Source organism: Gymnoscopelus braueri (assembly GCF_963280865.1).
Source record: "Gymnoscopelus braueri genome assembly, chromosome: 9".
NCBI lineage: Eukaryota > Metazoa > Chordata > Actinopteri > Myctophiformes > Myctophidae > Gymnoscopelus > Gymnoscopelus braueri.
In genome coordinates, this window is record NC_137610.1 from 29,979,419 (window position 1) to 30,003,645 (window position 24,227).

Sequence of the window (24,227 nt, forward strand, 5' to 3'; positions counted from 1 at the left end):
AGTGTTTTACAGGATTGTGGTCCACCAAGGTATTTTCTGCCTTTAGGCCACGAATCAGTACAGCCTAAAAAACGAACACAAATGCACCCACCCCTTCTCTTCTGACATTTTCTTGTCTGAAAGTAGGGACATTATTTTAGCTGTGTGAATCTTTCATACATCATTCCTGACCTTGTTGTGTCTGGTTGTGTCATATTGTGTGTTCTTCAGGTCAGTGCTTTACTGGGAAGAGCGGCCCCAAAGCAGCAGGCAACACTCACTGTGTCCTGCCGTGGGGACGTGGGCTGGAGCTCCCTGGGACACGAGCAGCATCACTTACGGGATTTATTGGAGTACAGACTGAACTCGGACCCCAAGCTCCCCAAGATGGAGGGCGTTACCGAGTTCACGGAGTACATCTCCGAGACGGTCGACGTGCCCTCGCCGTTCGACCTCCTGGAGCCTCCCACCTCCGGAGGCTTCCTGAAGCTGTCCAAACCTTGCTGCTACATCTTCCCTGGAGGGAGGGGTGACTCTGCTCTTTTTGCAGTGAATGGCTTCAACATACTGGTGGACGGAGGCTCTGACCGGAGGTCCTGCTTCTGGAAGCTGGTCCGACACCTTGATCGCATCGACTCCATTCTGCTCACACACATCGGTGCCGACAATCTCCCCGGCATCAACGGGCTCCTCCAGAGGAAGATAGCTGAGCAGGAGGAGGAACAGTCACAAGGATCAACTAATTACAATGACTGGATGAAGAACCTGATCTCGCCAGAGCTTGGCGTAGTGTTCTTTAATGTGCCAGAGAAGTTACGCATGCCAGAGTCAAATCTCAAAGTCAAGCGCAGCATCGAAGAGGCCTCTCTCACACTGCAGTACCTGAACAAACTGGGAGTCAAGCCCGAGCCCCTTTTACGCGTGGTCAGCAACACTATTGAGCCCATCACGCTGTTCCACAAGATGGGAGTGGGCAAGCTAGATATGTATGTGCTGAACCCTGTCAAGGACAGTAAAGAGATGCAGTTCTTAATGCAGAAGTGGGCTGGGAACAGCAAGGCCAAGACTGGTGTCATTCTCCCCAATGGGAAAGAAGGAGAAATATCTGTGCCCTATCTGACATCAGTTACAGCTTTAGTCGTTTGGCTGCCAGCCAATCCTTCAGAGAAGATCGTCAGGGTGCTGTTCCCAGGGAACGCACCACAGAATAAGATCCTGGACGGGCTTGAAAGGTTAAAGCACCTTGACTTCTTGCGCCATCCAGTAGCCACACAGAAGGACATGGCCTCTGGGGCTCCGCCCTCTGTCATAAAGCAGACAAAGCTGAAACAAAGAACAGACAGTAAGGAAAGCCTCAAATCATCCCCTAAGACCACTGCAAAGACCTCAAAGAAAGAAAGTGATGTAGTGACTGATGACATATCAGTCACTACAGAGGCAAAGAGTGACTCTGTGAAAGAAAATAAGGTAGAGAAAAAGGAGGAGAAAAAGACAACTAAAACACTCAAATCTAAGACTGACGTGCCTGAAAAGAAGAAACTCTTGAAAGAAAAGTCTGTAAAAAAGCACTCTAAGGAGAGAGCATTGAAAATGGATGAGAAAAAAGACAAAGAGAAGAAAGAGATCAAGAAAATAAAGAAAGATGACTCAGCTAAGAAAGATGAGAAAAAGGATGGAAAATCCAAAGAAGACAAGAAGAAGGATGCATCCAAACTTGAGCTCAGAAAGATTACCAGGCCTGACCTAAAGCCTCTAACACCAGAGGTCAGAAAGACGCTGCACAAAGCTAAAGTGTCAAGTAAAGCCAAGACCAGTAAGGTCAAAGCAGCCAAGGCAGAGGTTGCTGCCCCTAAGCCAGAGGAAACAACAACCAAAACCATTGAACCTGAACCAGTGGAGAATGGCGCTGTAATGGGTGTGTCAACTACCTCCACTCCAGAGGACCTCACCAAGGACTTTGAAGAACTGAAACATACAGAAGATGTGACAGTATCATCAGAGGAAGTTGAAGGGGTTGAAGCCCCATCAGAGGTAACCACACAAAGTCTTTCCCACGAGGAGCGCAAAACACAAGAAACAGTCTCTGAAATACCACCAGGACTGAAGTCTCCTGAAAAGGAAGCAGCAGCCACAGAAGTTAAAGTGCCTGAGGAAGAATTAGAAGCAGAGGACGCAGAAAAGTTTGAGGATGAGGGAGCAGCCATTGAGGATGAAGAGGAGGAAGAGGAAGAGCAAGAAAAGGCCCACACCATGCAGAGGGAAATGGCAGAGGAGGAAGAAGACATGGGCATAGGAGAGGAAGAAGATGAGGCCAAATGGAAAGAAGAGAAAGACAATGGGCTTGATAGGAAGCATGAGGAGGAGAAAATGGAAAAACCTGACAAACATGCAGCTAATCTGGAAACAAAAGAGGCTCTATCCAAGGATCCAGAAGGAGAGGAAGAGATGGAGGAGGAAGACGCTGTTGAAAAAGCTGAGCTGGAGGAAGTCGAGGATTTGGATGTGATTGCAGATGAGGAGATCAAAGACAAGCCTGAAGATGCTGAGAAACAACAAACGGACCAGGTCATGGAACCTGAAGCTACAGTCAAAGATGAGGAAGAGGAAGAGGGATACTTGTCGCATGTGGGAGGAGCTACAGTTCCCATAACCTCAGTTGCCCTTGGAGCTGTGGCAGCAGAACCAATATCTTATATCCAGGATGAGACCATTCCTGGCTACTCTGAAACAGAGCAGACAATCTCTGATGAAGAAATCCACGAAGAGGCGGAGGACAGGATCCCACACCTCCAGTATGACGTTGGTACCTATGACATCTCAGTTCCAGACCAGACAGGCTCCTTTGTAAACATTCACGGCATGAGGGAGATGCAGGCGGCAGCCCTGATGATTGATAAAGGCTTTATACCAGGCGTACAGGAGCAAGTGTCAGTGTTCACTAACATCATTGCTGCTCCATTGGCAGAGGAAGAACATGTGTCTTCAGCAACATCCATCACAGAATACGATAAACTATCCTCGCTCCCCACCTCTATAGCTGAAGACCAGTCTGTAGCATCTGTCACAGCACCTCAAACTGAAGAGACAGTTAAAAGCTCTCTGGCAATGGAATCCACCCATTGCAAAGAGTACCTACATTCTGCTGGGACCATCTCACCTAGTTCTTCTTTAGAGGACGACAAGTGTTTTAAGTCATCTGATGACTCACAGCTCCCTAAGGTCAAGTCCGCTGTCAAGGCCCCTGAAGCTCATGATGATGATGAGGAGGAAGATGAGGAAGAGGAAGACCAAACTCCAAATGTTGATATTTCACTTGAGAAACTTCAGGAGGCCTATCTTCTCCAAGATAAAGGGAAGATTGAAAAGATCTCTGGTCCAGTATCACCTTTGTCACAGTGTGTCCAGGAAACTGAATCAGCCCAACCATCAGCTAAAGATGAGCCTCTCCTCCCAGTCCCTATTAAAGACATATCATCTGTTACACCAACGAAACCTTTTGGATCTGACTCAATCACATCAGAGAGTGAAGAGCGTTGCTTTAGTCCAGATGACAGCACTATGAAAATGGCCTCGCCCACACAGTCTGGACCTCCTAGTGCAGCACATTCACCTGCTCCACAGTCACCAGCAGAGGCAAGCAAAGCAAAGGGTTTCCCTGAACTGTCACCTCAATTACAAGAAAAGCTGTCTGACGTAGTCACCCCGCCAGAAGATAAAGAGGTAAAGAAAGATGAAGTACAAATAGAGGATAAGACACATGTCGCTGCTGTAGCTACTAAAGATGAAGTTAAAGACATTAAAATGGATACAGAAACAGAAGATAAAATGCAAGAATTACAAGAAAATGTCCCAGATATAGCCATCAAAGCTGTGGACAATTATCAAACAGAATTGGATGATATGACCCAAAAAGCAGTTGATGACATGCAGAATGGCAATTTTTACCAAGCAGATACTCCATCTTTGGATAAGCCTTTAGAAAAGGACAGCCAGGAGACTGTGAGCGACACTTCACCCCTGATGAGCCAACAGAAAGAGACAGTGCCTCACATTACTGGCCCAATAGCAGAGAAAGTTGAGGCACCTATGTTAGGGAAAGACTCACTCAGTGGTGAGAAGGCACCTGGGCATGACGATAAAGAGCTTGATGACCTTCAAGAAAAAGTACCCAAAGCATCCATGAAGAGACGCTTCCTGGATGTTGACCAAGAGGATAAGGGAGACGACACAGATGAAGATGCCTCTGTAGTTAAAGCTATCAAGGAGGAACCAGATAAAGAGAAAGACATGGACGCCACTGCTGCTGTAGTCAAAGGTGAGCTGGGGCAGAAAGACAAAGGGATGGATGTCAAACCCATCAAAGAAGAGATGATGGAGAAAGAGACAGGAAAGGATGATACCTCTGAGATTCCTTCAATCAAAGATGAACAAAAGGTAAACGAAACAGAGAGAGATGAACAGCAGACAATCAAACACGACCATTCACCTGATATGAAACCCCCCAAAGATGTAATAATAGAAGAAGAAATTAAAAAGGATATTACATCTGATCTTAGACCTGTTACAGAGGGGGATGACAAGTTAGTAAAAGAACAACACACAACAATTGATGCTTCCTCAATCAAACCAACCACAGGAGAAGAAATTACAAGCAAGGACGATAGTTCTGCTGCTAAAATCATCATGGAAAAAGAAGAAAGGGACAGCAAGGCAGGTAAAGATGATACTCTTATCCTCAAACCAACCATAGAAGAAGGAAAAGAGAAATATACAAGTAAAGATGATTCTTCTGCTGTCAAAGCCACCATCAAGGAAGACAATGAGCTAGCAGTGAGCATAGATGCTACTTCTACTCTCCTATCATCTGAGGAAGAGCAGAAAGATGTGAAAACTGAGAAAAAGAGTAGTCCAGATGATACGTTTGCTTCTAAACCCTCTATAGAAGAAAAGCTGAAAGATGATACAACCACTGGTAAACCAACCAAGACAGAGGTAGAGGAAAAGAGTAAGGAGGACAGTCTTCCTGTGACTCTTGCCAAGGAAGAAGAACTCCAGCGAGACATGAGTAAAGAAGATACTTGTGTTTTCAAACCCTCCATGGAAGACGAGGAAAAAAAGGTGAAGACAGATGATACTTGTGCTATTGAATCAGCCAAAGAAGATACAAAGGAAGACATCATTTCCTCTCTGAAGTCCACCAGTGAAGAGCTAGAGAAAGACACAAGTAAAGTTGATACCTCTGTTGTAAAATCTACAACAGAAGAAGTAACAGACGAAACAAAAAAAGATAGTTCTACTGTCACTGAAGTCACTGTGGAAGAATTAACAGAAAAGAAAACTTCCACTGATAAACAAACTGTAGGTAAAGAGGATACTTCCACTGTCCAATCAGACACAAAAACAGAGAAAGAGAGCGATAAAGACAATTCTTGTGATGTTAAGCCCACCAAGGAGGGAGAAGATGAGAAAACATTGAACATAGTTGATATTTCTGTTATTACACTTACTAACCAAGAAGAAATAGAACTAGATCTTACAGAGGATACTTCTTTTACAACCACCAAGGAAGACAAACCAAGCAAAGAGGATTCTTCTATTGCCAAGCCAACCAAGGAAATGGCAGAAGAAAAAGATGTTAGTAAGGATGATACATCTGCCGCTAAACCCACCATAGAAGAAACTGTCAGTAAAGATGACTCTCACGCCACCAAACCAACCGAGGAAATGGCTAAAGACATAAAGGAAGCTGCTGGAAAAGACATCGGATTAGAAGAACAGGTCACAGTGATGAGTAAGGATGAAACATCTGGTGTAAAAATCAGCATGGAGACTTCTGATGTGAAGCCTATCAAAGAAGAAATGGAAACCTCATTGGATGAGGGCTCTAGTATCACACCCACCAAAGAGGAAAGACAAAAGGACGAAAAGGAAAAAGTAAAGGATAAGAGTGATATTTCTGATATTGAATCTGTCCCAGGTGTGAAGGAGGAAAGAGAGCCAGTAAAGGAGGATACAGCAGTTATCAAATCAAAAGAAAAAGAAGACATACAAAAGGAGGGACAGGAAGGAAAAGGGGACATTGAACCTCTCAAGATGGATGACAACAAAGAAATAGGTGATTTTAAACCTATTACAGATGAAAAGAAAGATAAGAAAATTGAGATGGAAGAGGGGGCGAGAGAAACAGACAAGGATACAGTTGATGTTGAGGAGGTGAAAACAGCAGAAAACAAAGCAGAGAGCGAGAGGGGAGAGAAAGAAAAACAGGGTGAGGATGAGAAAAAACAGACAGACAGAGATGATCGTCCCATGCCTGAACCGAGCACAGAGGAGAACAAAGAAAAACAGCTTCCTTTGTCTGAAGCCTTGAAACTGAAGAGTGAAATTGAGATGATTAGCGAGGCTGCTGCAGTTAGCAGGCTAGCAGAAGATACATCTGATAAGCTCCAGGAAACACAGAAAGAAAAGGACGACTCTGATGCTACTCCCATAAAAGAGGAGCAAAGCTGTAAAGAAACGATTGCAGCTCCATCAATTGAAAACAAGGAGGAAAGAGAGGAAGGTAAAGCTTCTACCACCATCCATGACACACAGAAAAAGGAACAGGAAAAAGATCAACAAGTTCAAGTCATCAGCAGTCAGGAGGAGAGGATGGAGAGAGAGAAAGATGACACGCACATTGCCGAAGTGAGTAAAGAACAGAAAATGGAGAAAGAACAGGAGAAGGAAAAAGAATGTGCTGAGATGGATGACTTCAAAGGTGAGAAGACAAAGAAAAAGACAGATGATGTGTGTGAGGTTAAGGTGAAAGAGAAGGATGATGATATCACAGAGACAAAGGCAGACCAGGAGGATTCACTTGAGGCTGACCACACCAAAGAGGAGAAATGGGAGAAAGAGGAGCTTCAGGAGAAGGCTGCCATGCAAACTGCAGCAACAGCATCAGGAGAACCACTGCTGGCATCAAAGTCAGATCACAAACCAGCCTTTGTGGTTCATTCTTCTGATGAAGACAGGGAGGAAGAAGAGGAAGAGGTCATGTGCATGGGTGGGGCAGGCTCCAGACCGCTGTCAATTGAACCCTGTCACTCAGAACATGATATTACCTCGACAGACCTAGTCTCATCTCAAACACCACAGCAGGTGTCTGGTGACCAAACTAAGGAGGTTACCTCTGAGAAGATAACAGTGAGCATTCCAACTCTTACAATGCAGGAACCTTCTATTGATGATGATATAAAAGAGCATGGGATAGACAAACCTACTATCTTGCCTGAAATGGATGATAAGAAAATGGATGATAAGAAAATGGATGATAAGAAAATGGATGATAAGAAAATGGATGATAAGAAAATGGATGATAAGAAAATGGAAATTATATCTGAAGCACCTTCCCAGTCAGATTCAACAATTACATTAACTTCATCAAAGGAGGAACTAACGTCTAGCACATTAATTTCGAAGGAACAACCGGTTTCTGAGAGGGCCAAAGAGGAACCAGTCCTAGAATCCATCTCTGCAGAAAAAATACCTATGTTTTCCACAATATCCAGCACAGACAGCCAACACATGAGTTCAACACTTTCAAGCACGGACAGCCATGGCAGCGTGGGAGAGCCGTCCCAACTTGACAAAACAACAACAGCTTTGACGAGCCCAGCAGTCACTACAGATGACAAAACAATGCAGGCATCTCAGAAAGAAGCTGAGAAACCACACAAGGAAGCAGAGAGGGAAATGGAAGGAGAGCGAGAGGTAGCTTCTCCAGGGTTACAGCAACCATGTTCATATTTTATGTTGGATAAAGATTCTGACAACATTTCTAGAGATGCACCATCAAGTGATGTTGACGGTGCAAAATCAGACAGTTCTGTTGCAAAAGCAGCGGGCACTGAGAAAATAGCTCCGGAGAGGGAGACGATCAGTGGAAGCCTAGACGGAGAGATGCAGCTAGTTGGAGCGTCTAAATATGATCCATACGAGAAACCTATCCTGAAAGACCATGATTCAGACTCGAGAGAAGGAAGTGAGATGTCTGTAGGGTCTGATCACGCCTCTGACATTGGCTCTGATGATAACAGGAGAGCGAGCCCAACAGAGTCTGGAGGGGCCATGTATCTCCTGGATGAGCATTACAAAGAAGAACCACTGTCCTTCAGTAGGGTTGACTACAGCCCCACATCCCTCACAGAGAGCGAACGAAGCAGCCATCACAGTCCAATTGCCTCCCCTGAATATGAAGACAGAGAGAAAGGCCAAGAAGAAGAGAGAGAAAGAGAGGAAAGACCAGACACACCTTATGTGGAAAAGAGCTGTGCCGCTTTAGATGTGCCAGACAACAAAATGAGCCAAGCTGCAGAGTCCTGCTCCTATACCGCTGGTCCGAAAGAGGACAAACCTGAAAGAACAGAGAAGGAGAAAGAAGAGAAGATGGAGAGTGCGCCTCAACCATCTGCAGGAGACAAGGTTTCTACCAGCATAAATACACAATTACCAGATCCATCACCAAGACAGGAAACACCCTCACACCTCAGTGACCAAGCCTCTACTACTTCCATACCATTGGGTGATTACCCTGAGAGAAAGACAACAGAGAAAGAGAAAGATAGAGAAATGGCCTCTGAGTCAATGAAAGACAAGAGGGAAAATTCTGACAGTGAAAGAGAAGGGTCTCCCTCAGGCAGGTACTCGCCAGCAGAGAAAGATATCCTACCCACGCAAGTTTTGACTGCGGAGAAGGAAGACAAAGGCAGTGTTTCAACATCTTCTGCTGCACTTTCAGGAAGTCAAATAGATGACAATGTTCTTGCTTCAGAGAACAGTCAGATGGCAATCTCAGCCACCAAGTCTATGTTAGATTTTCCAGAAAGGGGTGCTACTCCATCTGGCATGGTCGATAAAAGGCTACTTGTTGAAGGTGAAGATTTTACTGTTGATGGTGATGATGAGGATGATGAGGATGAGGAAGAGGAGGAAGAAGATGAAGAGGAGGTCAGCGATGTGGATATGGAGAAAGGTGCTAGAGAGCAATCCGAAAAAGAGATCTGCAGGGGTACATCTGACATGAGTTCCAGCTCTCAGTTAGTGGACAAGGATGACTCCAACAAAATATCAGTCCCTCTTAAAGATGACAGAATATCTACTGCTACAGCTGATCATCCATCCACTTCCATACTCAAGACAAAAGAAGATGACTTGCATGAAAAGGCACAATCTCCTGAAACAATTCTTCCCCCAAAAGAAGAAATATGTCAAACGGATGATGCAGCAACCCCTAAACTACCAAAGAAAGAAGATGATAAAAGCACTCCAGCATCCGAACCAAGTCCCCTGAAAAAGGAGGAAGTGAGTGTAACTAAATCAGTCGTCAGCACCACTTCTAAAGTTCCCCAATTGACAAAAGAGGATGACATAGACCAAAAGAGTTCAGCACCTGACCCAATCTCTGTCAAAAAGGATGAAATCTGCATAACTACATCAGCTACATCAGCTAAAACTGTTGAAACACAGAAAGAAACACAGAAAGAAACACAGAAAGAAACACAGAAAGAAAAAGATGCAACCGAAAGGCATTCCACACCTGAACCAGTCTGTCTCGAAAAACAGGGAAGCTGTGCACCTGAGTGTGAGCATGCTACCTCCTCTCATGTCCTAGAGTCAGAGAGAGAAGACAAAGAGCAAACATCTGTGTCACCCGAACCAAGCGTCCTGACAAAGACAGAACTCTGTCAGCCAATCACAACAAAAGCCTTGACCAGCAGCTCTGTGCCTCCAGAAACAGCAGAACCTTCATCTAGTCCTACAATGAGTGCTTCCCCTCTCCTAGCAGGCAGTTATGCTGATATAGGACAGAACGAATCTGGCGGATATCCTTCTGAGTCGTCCGAGTATTCTGTCAGTGAGGACAGTCTTGAAGTTTCAGGCGTCTCTCTGCTGTCCAAACTCAGTGTGGACAAAAGTTCCAAGCAAGGGGCCATTGAAGCTGAAGCACCAACTCCAAGTTCAGATGAGAGGCTAACCCCTGGTGGCACCAAAAAAATGGAGGAAGCTACATCATCTGTCCATACACACACTACTGCAGGATACTCTTCATCATCATACTCCTCTCTATCATACAGCTACTCTTCAGCTTCCTCAGCCTCTGTGCCTGTTATCCAGCCACTTAGAGAACAGCAGGAGACCTCAAAGACATTATCAAGTTCTACTCTGAAGCATGAATCTCATAGTACTTTGGTGAAAGATGAACACAAGTCTACAATGTCAAGCTGTGGCGGGCTGCTGAAGTATGAGTACTTGGAAGTGATGGAGAAGCCTGGAACAGATACTTCCAAGTTTTCAAAAGACTCTTTACCCGGTCAGTTTGAGGAGACTAAATCACCCCCTTCAGCCGTGTCTGCCACTGCCAAAGATCCTGAAACAGAAAAGAAGCAGAGCAGCACTGATAGTTTTAATGCTGTAGAAACCAAGATCACAACATCCATTACAACATCCCAAAGTACAGAACAGGTAAAACCATCAGGAGCTATCGTTGAAGTGTCTCCCCTGAAAAGCGCTGGCTGCACGGACAGGGAATCCCAAGAGTCAACTGAAAGCAAGGAGGTCTCTGACAGAATTGAAATCAAGGATAGTACACTCCCCTGCCATGTTGAATGTTCAAAGACCACAACAATTCAACAGAAAGACCATGTCTCATCTGTGACTGAGTCCTGTGTGGTAGAAAGTGTCACACATACCACTGAATCAAAGACAGTTACCACAACCTCTACTACCACAGTGTCTCAACAGGCCTCAGGGGTTAGACCTCAAGAAGCCTCATGTGACACCACGCCAGACCTGCCTCAAACAGAGAGCTTAAAACAGCAGGAGAAGAAGAAAGATGAAGAGGTTAAAAGCCTGAAAGAAGACACTAAGGTGACCGAGCAAGAACAAAAGGAAGTAAAAGAGGCATCTGAAAAGACAAAAGTAACTGAAGAAAAGATTGAAGAAAAGGGGAAAGTGAAGAGGAAATCTGAAGAGGAGCCACAGAAAGACAGCAAAGTGGAGGAAAAGAAAGTCACATCTGATCCAATGAAAAGTGACAAAGAGGAGGGATTGACTGAAAAACTGGAGCAGAAGACCTTGGAGATACCTCAGGGGAGACTAGATGTGAGGAGAAAGAGCAGCATCTCGGACTGGGAGCTCCTCCAGAGACCTGATGACTACCCAAGTGCCCCTCCCCCAGGTTATGGTGATGATGAGGACGATGAACACCACACAGAAACATCCAGCAAAGCAGACCGCCTATCTGACCGCCCCACTGACTTGCAGATGGGAGCCACCTCCTCCTCGTTCGCTCCTCCGGGATACTCCTCCTGTGAATACAAACACCGCAAAGGAGAACTGTCTCCATCCTTCATCAACCCCAGCCCCCATCCGCTGTCCAGTGATGAGGGCGAGGCGGAGGACAAACGAAGTGACCGCTCCTGCGAAGGGGACGAGGATGACCGCGAACAACACTCGGTGAAGAGGAGGTCGCACAAGCAGAGGCGCCCCCACCCTCCCCAGAGTCACCCTGGGGACGGTGGTCAGGGCTCACATCAGTTGCCTGGCACCACGTCACCTGGGATGGGTGTGGTGACATTAGCTGGAGAGGAGACACCGCCGACATCAGCCAGCGAATCCTTGCCTTCGCAGTCAGATTCTGACGTACCTCCAGAGACAGAGGAGTGTCCATCAGTGTCAGCTGAAGGAAACTTGGATTCAGACGAAGATGCCGAACATCTCCCTGTAGACAAGCAATCTGCATCTGGTGCTGGCGGAGGAGGCCACCACCCACCATCACCACAATCAAGCCAAAAAACCCATGACCCACTGCCCGCCCCAATGAAAGACCCTGTCCCCGACCCCCCCCACCCAGACGTGTGCATGGTAGACCCTGAGGCTCTTCTCAACGACCTCAGTGGCACAGAGAAACTCCTCAAGAAGGAGCACAAGACCACCAAGGTCCTCAGAAAGGGCAAGACCAAATCCGCTTCACCTGCTCGGAAGGGAGAGGTCAGGAGGAGGTCATCCACTCCAGTGAAGCAGGTCTCTAAGGAATCAGCCTCGCCCCGTTCAGGCTCACTGAAGAGGAAAGACTCAGAAAGGAGTTCCAGACTGGCCAAGATGTCGGAGACCCAGGGGTCCAAGAGTGAAATCCACAGCCCTGGGAAAGGCCTGGTGAACGGGGTCAAGAACAGTTCAGGTGTGCAAACAACTCAAGAGCTATCTGTATCAGATATCAGTGGTCGTTATATCATACTTCTCACTGTAGTGTTAACATCAGTGATAAAATGTTTGCCTTGTGTTTTTATAGCCTACTAAAGTGAAGAGTTCCCCTTTTCACCAAAAACATTATGTAATAGGCCAGAATGTTCTATTCTACAAAATTACCTAATGACCTAATAGCTCTTTTCTAAAAACAAAACCATTAACACCACTTATATTTTTCACTTTATTGAGACTGACATGAAAGCTGTGAGACAGAAATAGAGAAGTATTTAAATTCTCAGTTACTACAGCAGAGGCTGTGCCGCTTCTTACTCTGAACCTGACCAAAGTGGTTTGAACTGTCGAACACTGTGGTCTTTCATTAGTAAAGCTAAAAAGGAAAATTAAAAATTATTGTTAGAGGTAGAATTGGTGAGGGACATTGTATTCGTATTGTATATTTACTGAAAGAGGCACTACAGGAGTCCCCAAAATCAGCAGGGTTCATTCTGCAATCTACCCATTAGATTTTTAGATGTTTTCTGCAAGTGAAAAAAAGAAAAACACAAAATGAGGAAAAGCGCCTCATGCTGACTTCCATTCCGGTTGTACTCCAGGTAACAATACCCAGAAGGCCAGCTCAGCCGTGCCACCCGGACCTCCCATTTACGTGGATCTGGCCTACGTGCCCAACCACTGCAGTGCCAAGAATGTCGACCAGGAGTTCTTTAAGAGAGTTCGGGCTTCATACTACGTGGTGAGCGGCAATGACCCAGGAAGCGGCGAGCCCAGCCGTGCAGTCTTAGATGCCTTGCTGGAGGGCAAGGCTCAATGGGGATCCAATCTGCAGGTAATTTTTAATTAATTAATTTCCCCACAATTGTATTGCTTTCTGCAGGCAAATGTGTTCAATATTCATGTTCTGAACACGTGTGTGGCTTCAGTATCAATGCATGGAGGAAAATAACACAGCAGCAAGTGAATAGATCAGAAAACTGTACACATCGACAGTATTGTGTATCTATTCTACAGTTTTACCAGCTTGTCATCTTATATTCCGGTGTCTGTAATGGTGAATCTTTTTTTATTTTTTATTTAATTCAAACACATTAAGGGAGACTGTTGGCAGTCATAGTCAGTCAGCTGTGGGAAGCCAGATGGTCTGTGTTTATCCAAAATGTATTTTCATCGTGGGGTCTTCTGTGTGTTTCAGTAACAACCTCTGCTCATCCCTCACCTGGTTCACTTGTAAAGTGTTTTGATGAAGACCTTTATAGCATCTGCCAATATTTTTTTGGAGGGGAAGCTGTGATCAGTCTTTTACGACTCAACAGATTGCTGAGCCCATAGAGACTCAGATTCATGACTGTCTGTCAAATCAGTTTGTCACTTACTACAGTAAATGAAAGACTGAACCAAAGTGAAGAATTTCTTTCTAAAGCACTCTTGTGTCTTTTCCCCCTCAATATTTAAATAATATAAATTAATGGTAACATATCTGTTACCATTAATGCTTCTTGAGAATGTTTGATTTATCAAAAACAAAAAGATTTCATATTCATAATAGATTTGATCCTGTGGGGAAATGCAGAGATCACAGCCTGCAGTAAACAGGAAAGGTAAATGTACTGTAAGAGTAGAGGGACACAACTAAGATTAATAAAGACTTTAGTTCTGATCTAGCCATCTGCTCTTGGACTGATGAAATTCACAGACAATTAATAAATATAAGTGTAATATAGTTCTATAGTATAATGTACAAACTATCACCAGTAATATGATCTTTCATCAATAATTACTTGATTGATTGAGCAGCGATTAAAGTTACGTTTGTGTTGTTTTTTCTCTTCCTTCTTTACCCATCCCCCAACCCCACCCCCACCTCCTTCTCCACCAGGTAACTCTTATTCCAACCCATGACACGGAGGTGACCAGAGACTGGTATCAGCAGACCCATGAGAGGCAGCAAGACCTGAACATAATGGTGCTGGCCTCCAGCAGCACCGTGGTGATGCAGGACGAGTCCTTCCCCGCCTGCAAGATCGAGTTCTAAAAAAAACTCTTCTCCTTCCTGCTCCTCAAGCTCTTCTCTACTTTTCATCTCCTCTACTGCAGTGGTTCTCAACCTGTGGGTCGGGACCCCCGGGGGGTCACCACATGATTTTGAGGGGGGTCCCCAGATGACAGTGAAGTGACAATTTAAGGACTTTTAAGAAAAAAATGAAATAAAAATATACAAACTATACTATAAAAACTGGTCAAACATTGGCCGAATTGTCAAATAATACTAGCCTGGTAACCCACGACCGGGAGGGTTTAAGGCTAAAACAATATAAGAAAGAGGCAAACATTTTGAAAATAGCCGATATACAAGCTCAGAGCTTGTACATCTGCTATTTTCACAATATTTATCTGTGGAACCGAGTCAAACTTAATGTAATTCCTCAACTCCTGTAATTCCAAGTGCTTGTCAGGGTGGGGGGTCCCCAGTTCAAATATGATTATTTTGGGGCGTCCTCAGTTCAAATATGATTATTTTGGGGCGTCCTCAGTTCAAATATGATTATTTTGGGGCGTCCCCAGTTCAAATATGATTATTTTGGGGAGTCGCGGCCTGAAAAGGTTGAGAACCAGTGCTCTACTGATCCACTAGCCCCCCCCCCCTCTCTCTCTCTCTCTAACCTCCTGATGAGCAGGAAACTCAGTCATGTTGTAACCACACACAGCAGGATCCATGCTTTCTGTGACAAAAGGTGTTGTAATGTTTGTGTTTATTTGATTCTGGCTTTGAATGAACCCAGTTTGCATGAGCCATGGGTTGGATGTAGTCCTGCTACCTGCCTCCCTCCCACCACTCTCTCACACACACACACACACACACACACACACACACACACACACACACACACACACACACACACACACACACACACACACACACACACACACACACACACACACACACACACACACACACACACACACACACACACACACACACTTCATAAGTTCATATACTAGGACGTGTGATTAATTGATGACACATTCTATTTGATAATGAACATTTTTAGTGATCATAGTGATCAGAACACTTTAAAGCAGACATTCCCTAGCATCTAGCAGGCAAAGAGACTTCTCTCTCCCAAAATGAAAGACCATTGTTTGCACTTAATTAACAGTTGCATTTAAGTTACTGTTAAGATTGGCCCTAGACATGATGAAATATCTCCCTTGAACGGCATAATCTTCTGATCCAAAGGGCCAAAACAAGTGCCAAACACAGTCAACCATGATCCAATGTTAATTCACTCACTCAACTAAACAAAACATGCAGAATAATTATTCAGAGATGAACGATTTGTTGATCTCTTGTTTATACGCAGTGCGATGAGATTTGGTAGTACATTGTTGTTGTTGATTATATTTCTTTAGACGGGGCTTTTGTTTTCTGTGAGGTTTTACATAGAGACATGATCTCTGTTGCATAAGATACTGCTGTATGCAGGGCTGACTATAGAGTACTAAAGTATAATACTGTCTGGTTTAAACTCAATAACTACTCCAACTGATGCTACCCTGTCGTTTGATGTCGTAAAGTTTTAGGAGGTGCGTGAAGTCGCCACTATTCTTCAAAGAACTAGCTTCTCCTCAGACCTGTTCCCCTCGGCTTTCATGAACTTAGCTGGCGCATGATGCTTGCATTTTCTTGCTTGGGCTCTCTCTCTCTGCGACAGTTTAGAGAATTTGCATAGGATTAAATGAAATCCTTTGGCTTAGCCAGTGGGGAATGTGTCGTAGTGTAGCTAGGTTTGAGATAGTTTTGGCTGTGTGTAAAAATGCTAAATTGAACGTAAATAAATACTGTAGGCACCAGGCAAAGGGATGACATTCCTATATTATCACCCATAATTCATCTCTGCTGGATGTAATGGTTGTTTTTCTTTTTGAATTATCTTAAGTCATGGTCTTTGTTGGCTGTATGTAGTCAAGTATACTACTAGGATAAAGATTTCTATATGAAACATAGAGGTTATGATGTAACTAAATGATCTATTTTGTGAATTATGATACATTAGTATGATGATGAGTTGAATGATGTTTGTTTGGTTCTGCAGGAATGTAGAGGGGATTATTAGTAGCCCATGTTCATGACTTTTTCTTCTTCTGTTCAGTTAAAATGCATTTTCTGTGTAGATGTAATTTTGAGTGAAGGAAAGACTATTGACAAATGTAGCAATGGGGAGCATGTCCGATGCTCGTGTGAATGTGTGATTTCCACTGGGGAACCTATCCATTAGGGCTTGTATTTATTCTCCCCAAATAAATCTTCACTAATTGTGTTGCGGTAGGCCGTTCTCATGTGCCTTTAGAATGTGGTATTCGGTCAGGCAGGAAAACATTTTGAAGACCTCAAGTCAGCCATTTTGAAATAAAGCCTGGAACCAGGGTAGACGACGGTAGAAACTGAACTCATTACGCCTCAGACTCTAACATCACCGATCATGGGTGCAACTTACTGTATCAAACCATGATTGATTGTGAGTGATGTAGCCTACTGTATATTGAAATAGCATACGCTTGTGTCCCATAACCCTAATATAATGCAGAGAAAACTATATTAAATCAGTCTGAATGTCAAGAGCAAAGTATTGCACCAAACCAGAATGCACTTTCCAGAGGTTGTGGAACGGATTAGGAGGTGTTTCTTTCTAATGAGAGAAGCGCGGATGGAACTCGTGTTATCATGTTTTTCAAGTATCTAGGTAGAAATAAAGCACTGTACGTGTTTTTAAAGGATGACTATTATTGTAATAGTTGACTTTTTAACCCCATTGAAACCCCAAAATAATATTTACTTAATGAATGTGAAGATGATAGTTGTATCAGGTACAGTTCTGGAATGTCTTACGAGTTATTATTTAATACAAAGACAAGAAGCTAGATTTGATGATGCAGCATAGTTCATTGCCTAATGTGCTTGACAGTCAGTTTTCAGTTCAAATGTATGAATCATTAACAACTTTATTTTTTGTCATGTGTAGTGGGGCTCACTATATACTGTATATAGCCCACACACACACACGCACACGCACACACGCACACACACACACACACACACACACACACACACACACACACACACACACACACACACACACACACACACACACACACACACACTTGTTCATTTGTGCTGAATTAAGTCATGCTTAATTTCTGTTTACATGTTTCTCTTCATGATTGTTCTATGCATTTCTGCTAACTTCACTTATTCCCTATTTTAGCTAGGTATCTAGGGGCTGGGCTGGATAGGTGGAGCAGACTGGGGGAATTCCAGAAAAGGCAGTCTGTCATAACACAACACACTTTGCAGTTTGCAACTGTTTGACCTGTTTATTGACCCCTGGAACAGTAGTGTAAGTGCAAGGTGATAAACGTGCTAACTCAAAAAGAAGGTACAAAAAAACAACATACAATCATAGTTCAATATTATAGGCTTCATGATCCTACTGTACAATGACCATGTGAGGGCCAAGTGCCAGTATGAGATACATGATTCAAGGACAGAGATGGAAGAGGTTTTTCCAATTCCATCGAGTCTGTCTATTTGGATCAGTCATAAGAGGTTAAATACCACATCTACTGTCTGGATCCTTCAGAACTCAAGTCAGACAGTATTGTAATCGATACTGTATCTACCATCAGCCCACACACTCTTTTTTTAGGCCCAGCCCTCCTCTCCACCATCACCACCATGATAAGATGAGTTACAAGGCTGCTAATGTTTCTCAGTATTGTGCTTGGCTGTAGACCTGCTATGGTATGCAACCTCATGCCTATTGCTGCTGCTGCTGCTGTCAGGTTAAAAAAAAAAGAAGTAATAATGTGCCTGCAATACCGGCAAGGTATGGAAAACATATTGGATATTCTTTCATTGCCTTTCTTTCAAGCTCCTTTGAACACTTTCAAAGACAAGTTTAACCCAACACATCAATGAGAATGTAAATATTGAATTCAAGCGTTTTTCTTTTTACCTGACAACAGTCATATAAGTTACTGAAGTAGATGTAGCCTACTGTAGATTTTGTTCCTCATTGTGAGGGAAGTCTTGACAGGTTCAGGCAAAGGATGCTTGTTAAACTGCTGGGTACGCACAAGTACACACTCACAGCCTAGTATGGAAGAAGTGCATACTTCTTTTGAAGGCGCACAGAGGACGAGGACATTTTGTAAGAATTAGCTCTTGGTAATCACAGCCAAGCATTTGTGAATCAACTATTCAAGCAGAAACGTCTAGTCCTCCCCATCTGGGCTGTGTATGATGTATTAATAATTGCACAGATTTCCAAAAAATCCAGAATGAAGCTTTCTAAGTGTGTGAAATGGGTTTTTCTGAATGGTTTCTCATGTGTTGTTGGATACATTATTTTATGTTATGGCGTCCCTGAGAAGCCAGTGCGCGTCTGTCTGTGTGATTGTACTGAAGCCGAATGCACTAAAGATGGTAATGTATTTTTCTGAATGTAGAGTTCCTACTTACTATGAAGGCTGCTGGATTAATATAATAAAAACTACAAATACATTCACACCGACAGAGACAGAAATCAGTTTAAGGACAGATTGAAAGTGGGCAAACTGTATTGTGATTCTGTCGTCACTTAAGGCTAATTTATACGAGGTACAATATAAATGATCCTTTACAGTTCTGTCCCAGTGAGAGGGTGGAAAGTTCATAATGTTTTGATGTTTCAGAAAGCTAGAGAGGTCCCACTCAAACCAACACTAAGACAAAACAGTATTAACCACAGCTACAACTTTGTATTTTCCTGAATATGACTTGAAACACATGCAGACTAAAAAAAAATATCATAAAACGCAAGCAAAAACATGTACATTGATGTACTGTATACACAAATTTGTGAATATATCTCAAAAGGTATAAATCCTATAAGATATGATTCCTTCTTGCGATACATTGTCTTTTCAGACAATGTACAGACAACTCGACACAACCACTGACTTAGAACAAAATACAATTAAACCAAGGGATCATTCTGTTTCCAGTCTCATTACCTGCATTGAAAAGAAGTAATCATTTGCTCAATGATACAGTTTTCGTCCCATCTAATCTCTCTGCATGTGATTGATTTAGTTGATAAACCTGAATGTAATCGTTTAACATGGAAATTATTGTAAGAAAAACAAGCTATTTTAAAGACATACTATATTTGAAAAAAAAAGAAAAGCTAATTGTCTTAACTGGTATTGAAATGTCATAATATAATACTGGGCTGTGCTTTTACTCTTTTTACATTTGTTTGTTTTACATTTGTTCTTTTTTTTTGCCCTATTATTATCATTATTATTAGCAAATTATTATTATTAATAACAAGTTGGTAAGAAGACATTAACGACTTGTAGTTCAGTTTGATCATAATTTGGGCATTGTAAAACATCTTAGTTATGTTGTACTCCTCCTTCAGTGCAATATTGTGTGTATTCTCTCTCTTTCTCTATCTCTCTGTCTTTAAGTCTACCATGTAAAAGTAGAACTGCAGATCCTCTGTAAAGGGAAACAGCCTGGAGATCAAATAAACAACATTGAAATCTTCAAGTGTCTCCTGGCGGTGCTTTTTCTTTCAACGTTATGAGAATTTCTATATAGATATTACGTATATGACCTACAGTAGCAGGGCGCAACAAGAAGATATGTGAGAATATGAAATCAACCAAATATGTATATCATGACAACTGGCCATAAAAAAAGTTAAAAAACTGCTATAATTTTTGAAGGTTTTTAAATCAGTATCATGGTCAGTATTATGGTCAATATCATGTCAGTATCATGGTCAGTATCATGGTCAGTATCATGGTTAGTATCATGGTTAGTATTATGGTCAGTATCATGGTCAGTATAATGGTCAGTATCATGTCAGTATCATGGTCAGTATCATGGTCAGTATCATGCCAGTATCACGATCAGTATAATGGTCAGTATCATGGTCAGTATAATGGTCAGTATCATGTCAGTATCACGGTCAGTATAATGGTCAGTATCATGTCAGTATCATGTCAGAATAATGGTCAGGGAATGTGGATCTACCACATGTTACTGAGGTCCCTGACATTGTGAATGAAAATTGGATGAAATTAATAAAGTGTAAAAATATGTGTTGTTTTTTCCTTATTATTGTGGGAGAGTGCAATCATCCAATCCACCAAACAACTCAAAACAAGAGTGAATACCAACAGAAGAATATACAGGAGATTTTTGGGGGGCGCTACCCACACAGTTAGCTGTGTTGCTCATTCCACGAATGCACGATCCTTACAAGTTGTACCTTGTAAAGGTGACTAATCAGGCTTTCCAACTATACAAAATACAATACCAATTGGTATTATTGAAGTGGAGAAATAATCGACTGAAATAAAGTTTCCGAACTTTTTTTGAGAAGTTTATAGGCCTATATATCCTTCCTATCCTATATATATTGTTACCTTGGTTACATAAAAGGTCAGGTGAGTGTTATTGTTGTTGCCATAACCCCCCAAATTGACTGTGTGGAAACAGCAGGGAGCATCACTGCTCCCCGCCCTCACTGTACTGAGTACATCATAAGTATTGGCTTCAGTGCCTCCCTAGGCTGAACCTGTGGTAACACAGACTTGAACCTGTGGCCTTGCTTGCAGAGAGGGGGCTTCAACTTGTGGCCCTGGTCGCCAAGTGGCCCTTTTTGCCAAAGACCACAGAGGTGCCCACCAACTATCCGCTGCCCTACGGGCACCTCCACACATTTACACATGTTTCTTTTAGTGCTTTTAAGTGTCGTTTCTGGATGTTAGTCTTCAAAACGTGCTTCAGAGTAAAGAAGCAGGAAGATTTGAACCCATGACCTTTGGATCATGTAGACAGAGTTCTAACACAGTGACCTACTGTACCATGCTCAATGGAAACAAGCCTCTGGCTTTTTTGTTAACAATACATTTGGCTTTTTATTGCACAGCCAGTACAATAGTTCACTGTGTTAAGATGCTCTCTACTGTACATGCACATGTTTGAGAACCACTGTATTGTTTAAACTGGCTGCCATAGCTGAATGGGTAGAGAACCCACCTGAAAAGCAGAAGGTCTTACGGCCCCGGTAATGTATCACCACGTTCATGAGATAGGCACTGAACCCATACCTGCCAACCTCAGACTGTCCGCTAACAGGAGATTTTTTCCCAGGGGGGGGGGGGCTCTTGACCATGCTGCCCCCCCCCCCCCAGGAAACTTTTAACAGAGTAGATGTAATTTCCAGTATTCTGGTGGATTTGGGGAGTTTGACACTTTTATCAGGCTTTACTTACATAGGATCCATTAAAAAGTTAAAAGTAGCAATAAAAGAGCCATATTTAATAATAACATTTTGCAGGGAACCCCGTGGGAACCCCCAAGGACCCCCCAGGGGTCCTTGGGGGGTTCCAATTGAGAACCAATGCTTAACGCTTTTTGAAAGTCCTGAAAAAAAAACAAGACTCGCATAACAAAAATCGACAAGACACACCATCTCAGTCTCGCGTAGCTATCTGCGTGAAGTGGGCGGATGCCTTTTTAGGAGACCGGAAGCAGGTTGGCGTCCGCCCACTTCACGCAGATAGCTACGCGAGACACGAGACTATGCAGATACGGGAAGTAAACCGGAGATGGTGTGTTTTGCCAAATTATGTTGCGCGAGTCTTGTTGTTGATCTGCTGTTTTTGCTATTTTAGAATGTTTATGCTGAAAAGTAACAGTTTTGGCCATAATGAGGTTTCCGCCCGACAGAAAATATATTCATATTTATATTGTACATGCAAAATTGCTATACGAAAACGTATTGTTACTGCACTGTTTCTTATTTTTATTTTCATTTGTAATAAAATGTCACTGACATCACAAGGTATTCTTCATTTTACATATGGTCCAGTATATTATTCATTCATATCAGTCACTGTTCCAGTGGGGCAAGGCAGCCTACTTAAAAAATATATATAAAACATAACCCTAACCCTCAACAGTGGGATAAAATCAATATGGTCACGTCTTATGCAAATGAGCCATGCGGTCCAATGTAAACAAATCGCTAGTGCAGTCTGGATCTGTCATGACCGTCATGGATGAACTTCAACCTGGTGTTTGCACTTTCTCCATTTTTGACCCGTTCATTCATCTACATAAACGTTCGGATTTCAAATATAACATTTTTGACCCTGGCGAGGGTGGGAGTTGCTTATTATGCGGCTGCTCTATCCATAGCCCAGTCGGTAGAGCTCTTGACTTCAGACTACAAGATCATGGGATCGAATCCCAGCACAGGATCCTTGGCATCTGAGCAATCCCGCTACCACGGGTCTACTATCTTTTTTCGCCTTCATCATAAAGGTTGCTGGACAATATATAGAGGATGAAATGCATAATTTGTTAAATAATATGAAGGTAATATCAAATACATTGTAAAAAATTAGAGACATGACGCTTTATTAGCAAGACAGTCTTTTATTATATTATTCCTCATTTTACTGGTTTCCCCTGAGTAGAACTGCCTTAGAATCACTGCTGATGATGTGGCTATAGCTGAATGGTTGGAGAACCTGCCTGGCAAGCTATATATCCCAGGTTCGATCCCAGGCCTCCGCAATGTGTCAAAGTGTCCCTGAACAAGACACTGAAAAAAATTGTTCACCCAAAAATTTCTTATTTTCTATCAATTACACACTCCATGAAGCCTTGAATTCATGGACATTTTTTTTGTTTTTTGACACATTCCTGAGCACAGACTCAGACATATTGGTTGGAAGTGCATCTCATTGTAGATTAGTAGGCGATAATTCCAATATTCACTATACACTCCTCATGTTTAAGCCTAACTGAATTATATATTTTTGGACGACTTGTGCATTTAATAAATACTTTGCCACGCTTTCTCCCTGGATCCATTTATTGCGGCCGTGTTTCCTTTCTTGCATTTTACTTCCTCTTATGATTCCGGGGAGACATCAAATTTCTCTTTTAGGTTTTGAGTCAAGACCCAGGCTCCCGGGGAGACATAAAATTTCTCTTTTGGGTCTTAAGTCTTGGGACTCAAGACCCAAAAGAGAAATTTGAAGTCTCCCGGGAGCCGGGACCCAAGCCTCAAGGCTCTTGAGCTAAAAAGTTTGTGAACCACTGCCATTTAGAACAGTGATTTTCAACCCTTTTCATGCCAAGGACCCCTAAATTGATATACATTTGGCCGCGGACCCCCAACTGAAAAAGTTTTGTGCCAGGGACCCCCAGAAGCAAAGATTTGAGTTAAAAATGCTCGCTTTAAAAATGTAGCAACAAGCTCATAGCGTGGCACTCGGTGCCGCACTATGAGCTTGTAGATCTGCTATTTTTGAATAGCCAAAGCTAAGTGGTTAAAAATGATTGTGACGCTATCAGTGGCGTACCCACCGTAGAGGCAGGAACTAAAATCTTGCCTCCCCTAGAAAATGAAGTAAAAGACTGACTGAAAAACAGACAGTGAAAAAAATCCAAACAGAATAGTGGCCATCGGACCGTTAGCCCACCTCCTCGTCCATTCATGCGGGCAGGCAGCTAATCACCACCATTTATCCATGTATCCATTCAGCAGAGCGACCCTCGCCTATATAGTGATCCAAATGTCTGCCTTTGTCTTCATGGGGTACCAGAAAAAATATTTGAATATTTAATTATATTATATACTATATTTAATAAATACCCTTTTTTTTGTGGCTGTTTTTAAATATTTTTTTGACACAGAATCAAATGTTTTATGGTCATGATTCACCAGGAGCCTGGATGGCTTAGTTCCAGGCTTAAAATAATTTACATAAATATTTTCGGAAAACTCTATGGGAAAAATGTATGGGTTCATCGGCTTTTAACACCTCAGACCCCTTTTGAACCCTTCTCACCTTCTGAACCCTCCTGAAACCCCTATGTTTCCTTCTGAACCCTGGGATGAATGGGGCAGAGTGGGTCAGAAGGAGTG

The 24,227-nt window shown here is 42.9% G+C and overlaps 1 protein-coding gene across 1 annotated transcript in view; it reads left to right on the plus strand.

Moving 5' to 3' along the window:
- map1ab (microtubule-associated protein 1Ab) overlaps positions 1-14,678 on the plus strand; it is a 50,965-nt gene extending 36,287 nt beyond the window's left edge. The window contains exons 4-6 of the mRNA XM_080438113.1: positions 211-12,202; positions 12,825-13,057; positions 14,105-14,678. Of these exons, the coding sequence (XP_080294239.1) occupies positions 367-12,202; positions 12,825-13,057; positions 14,105-14,260 (12,225 nt within the window). The 5' untranslated portion in view covers positions 211-366 and the 3' untranslated portion in view covers positions 14,261-14,678. The remainder of the gene's footprint in view (positions 1-210; positions 12,203-12,824; positions 13,058-14,104) is intronic.
- Positions 14,679-24,227: the final 9,549 nt, after the last annotated feature.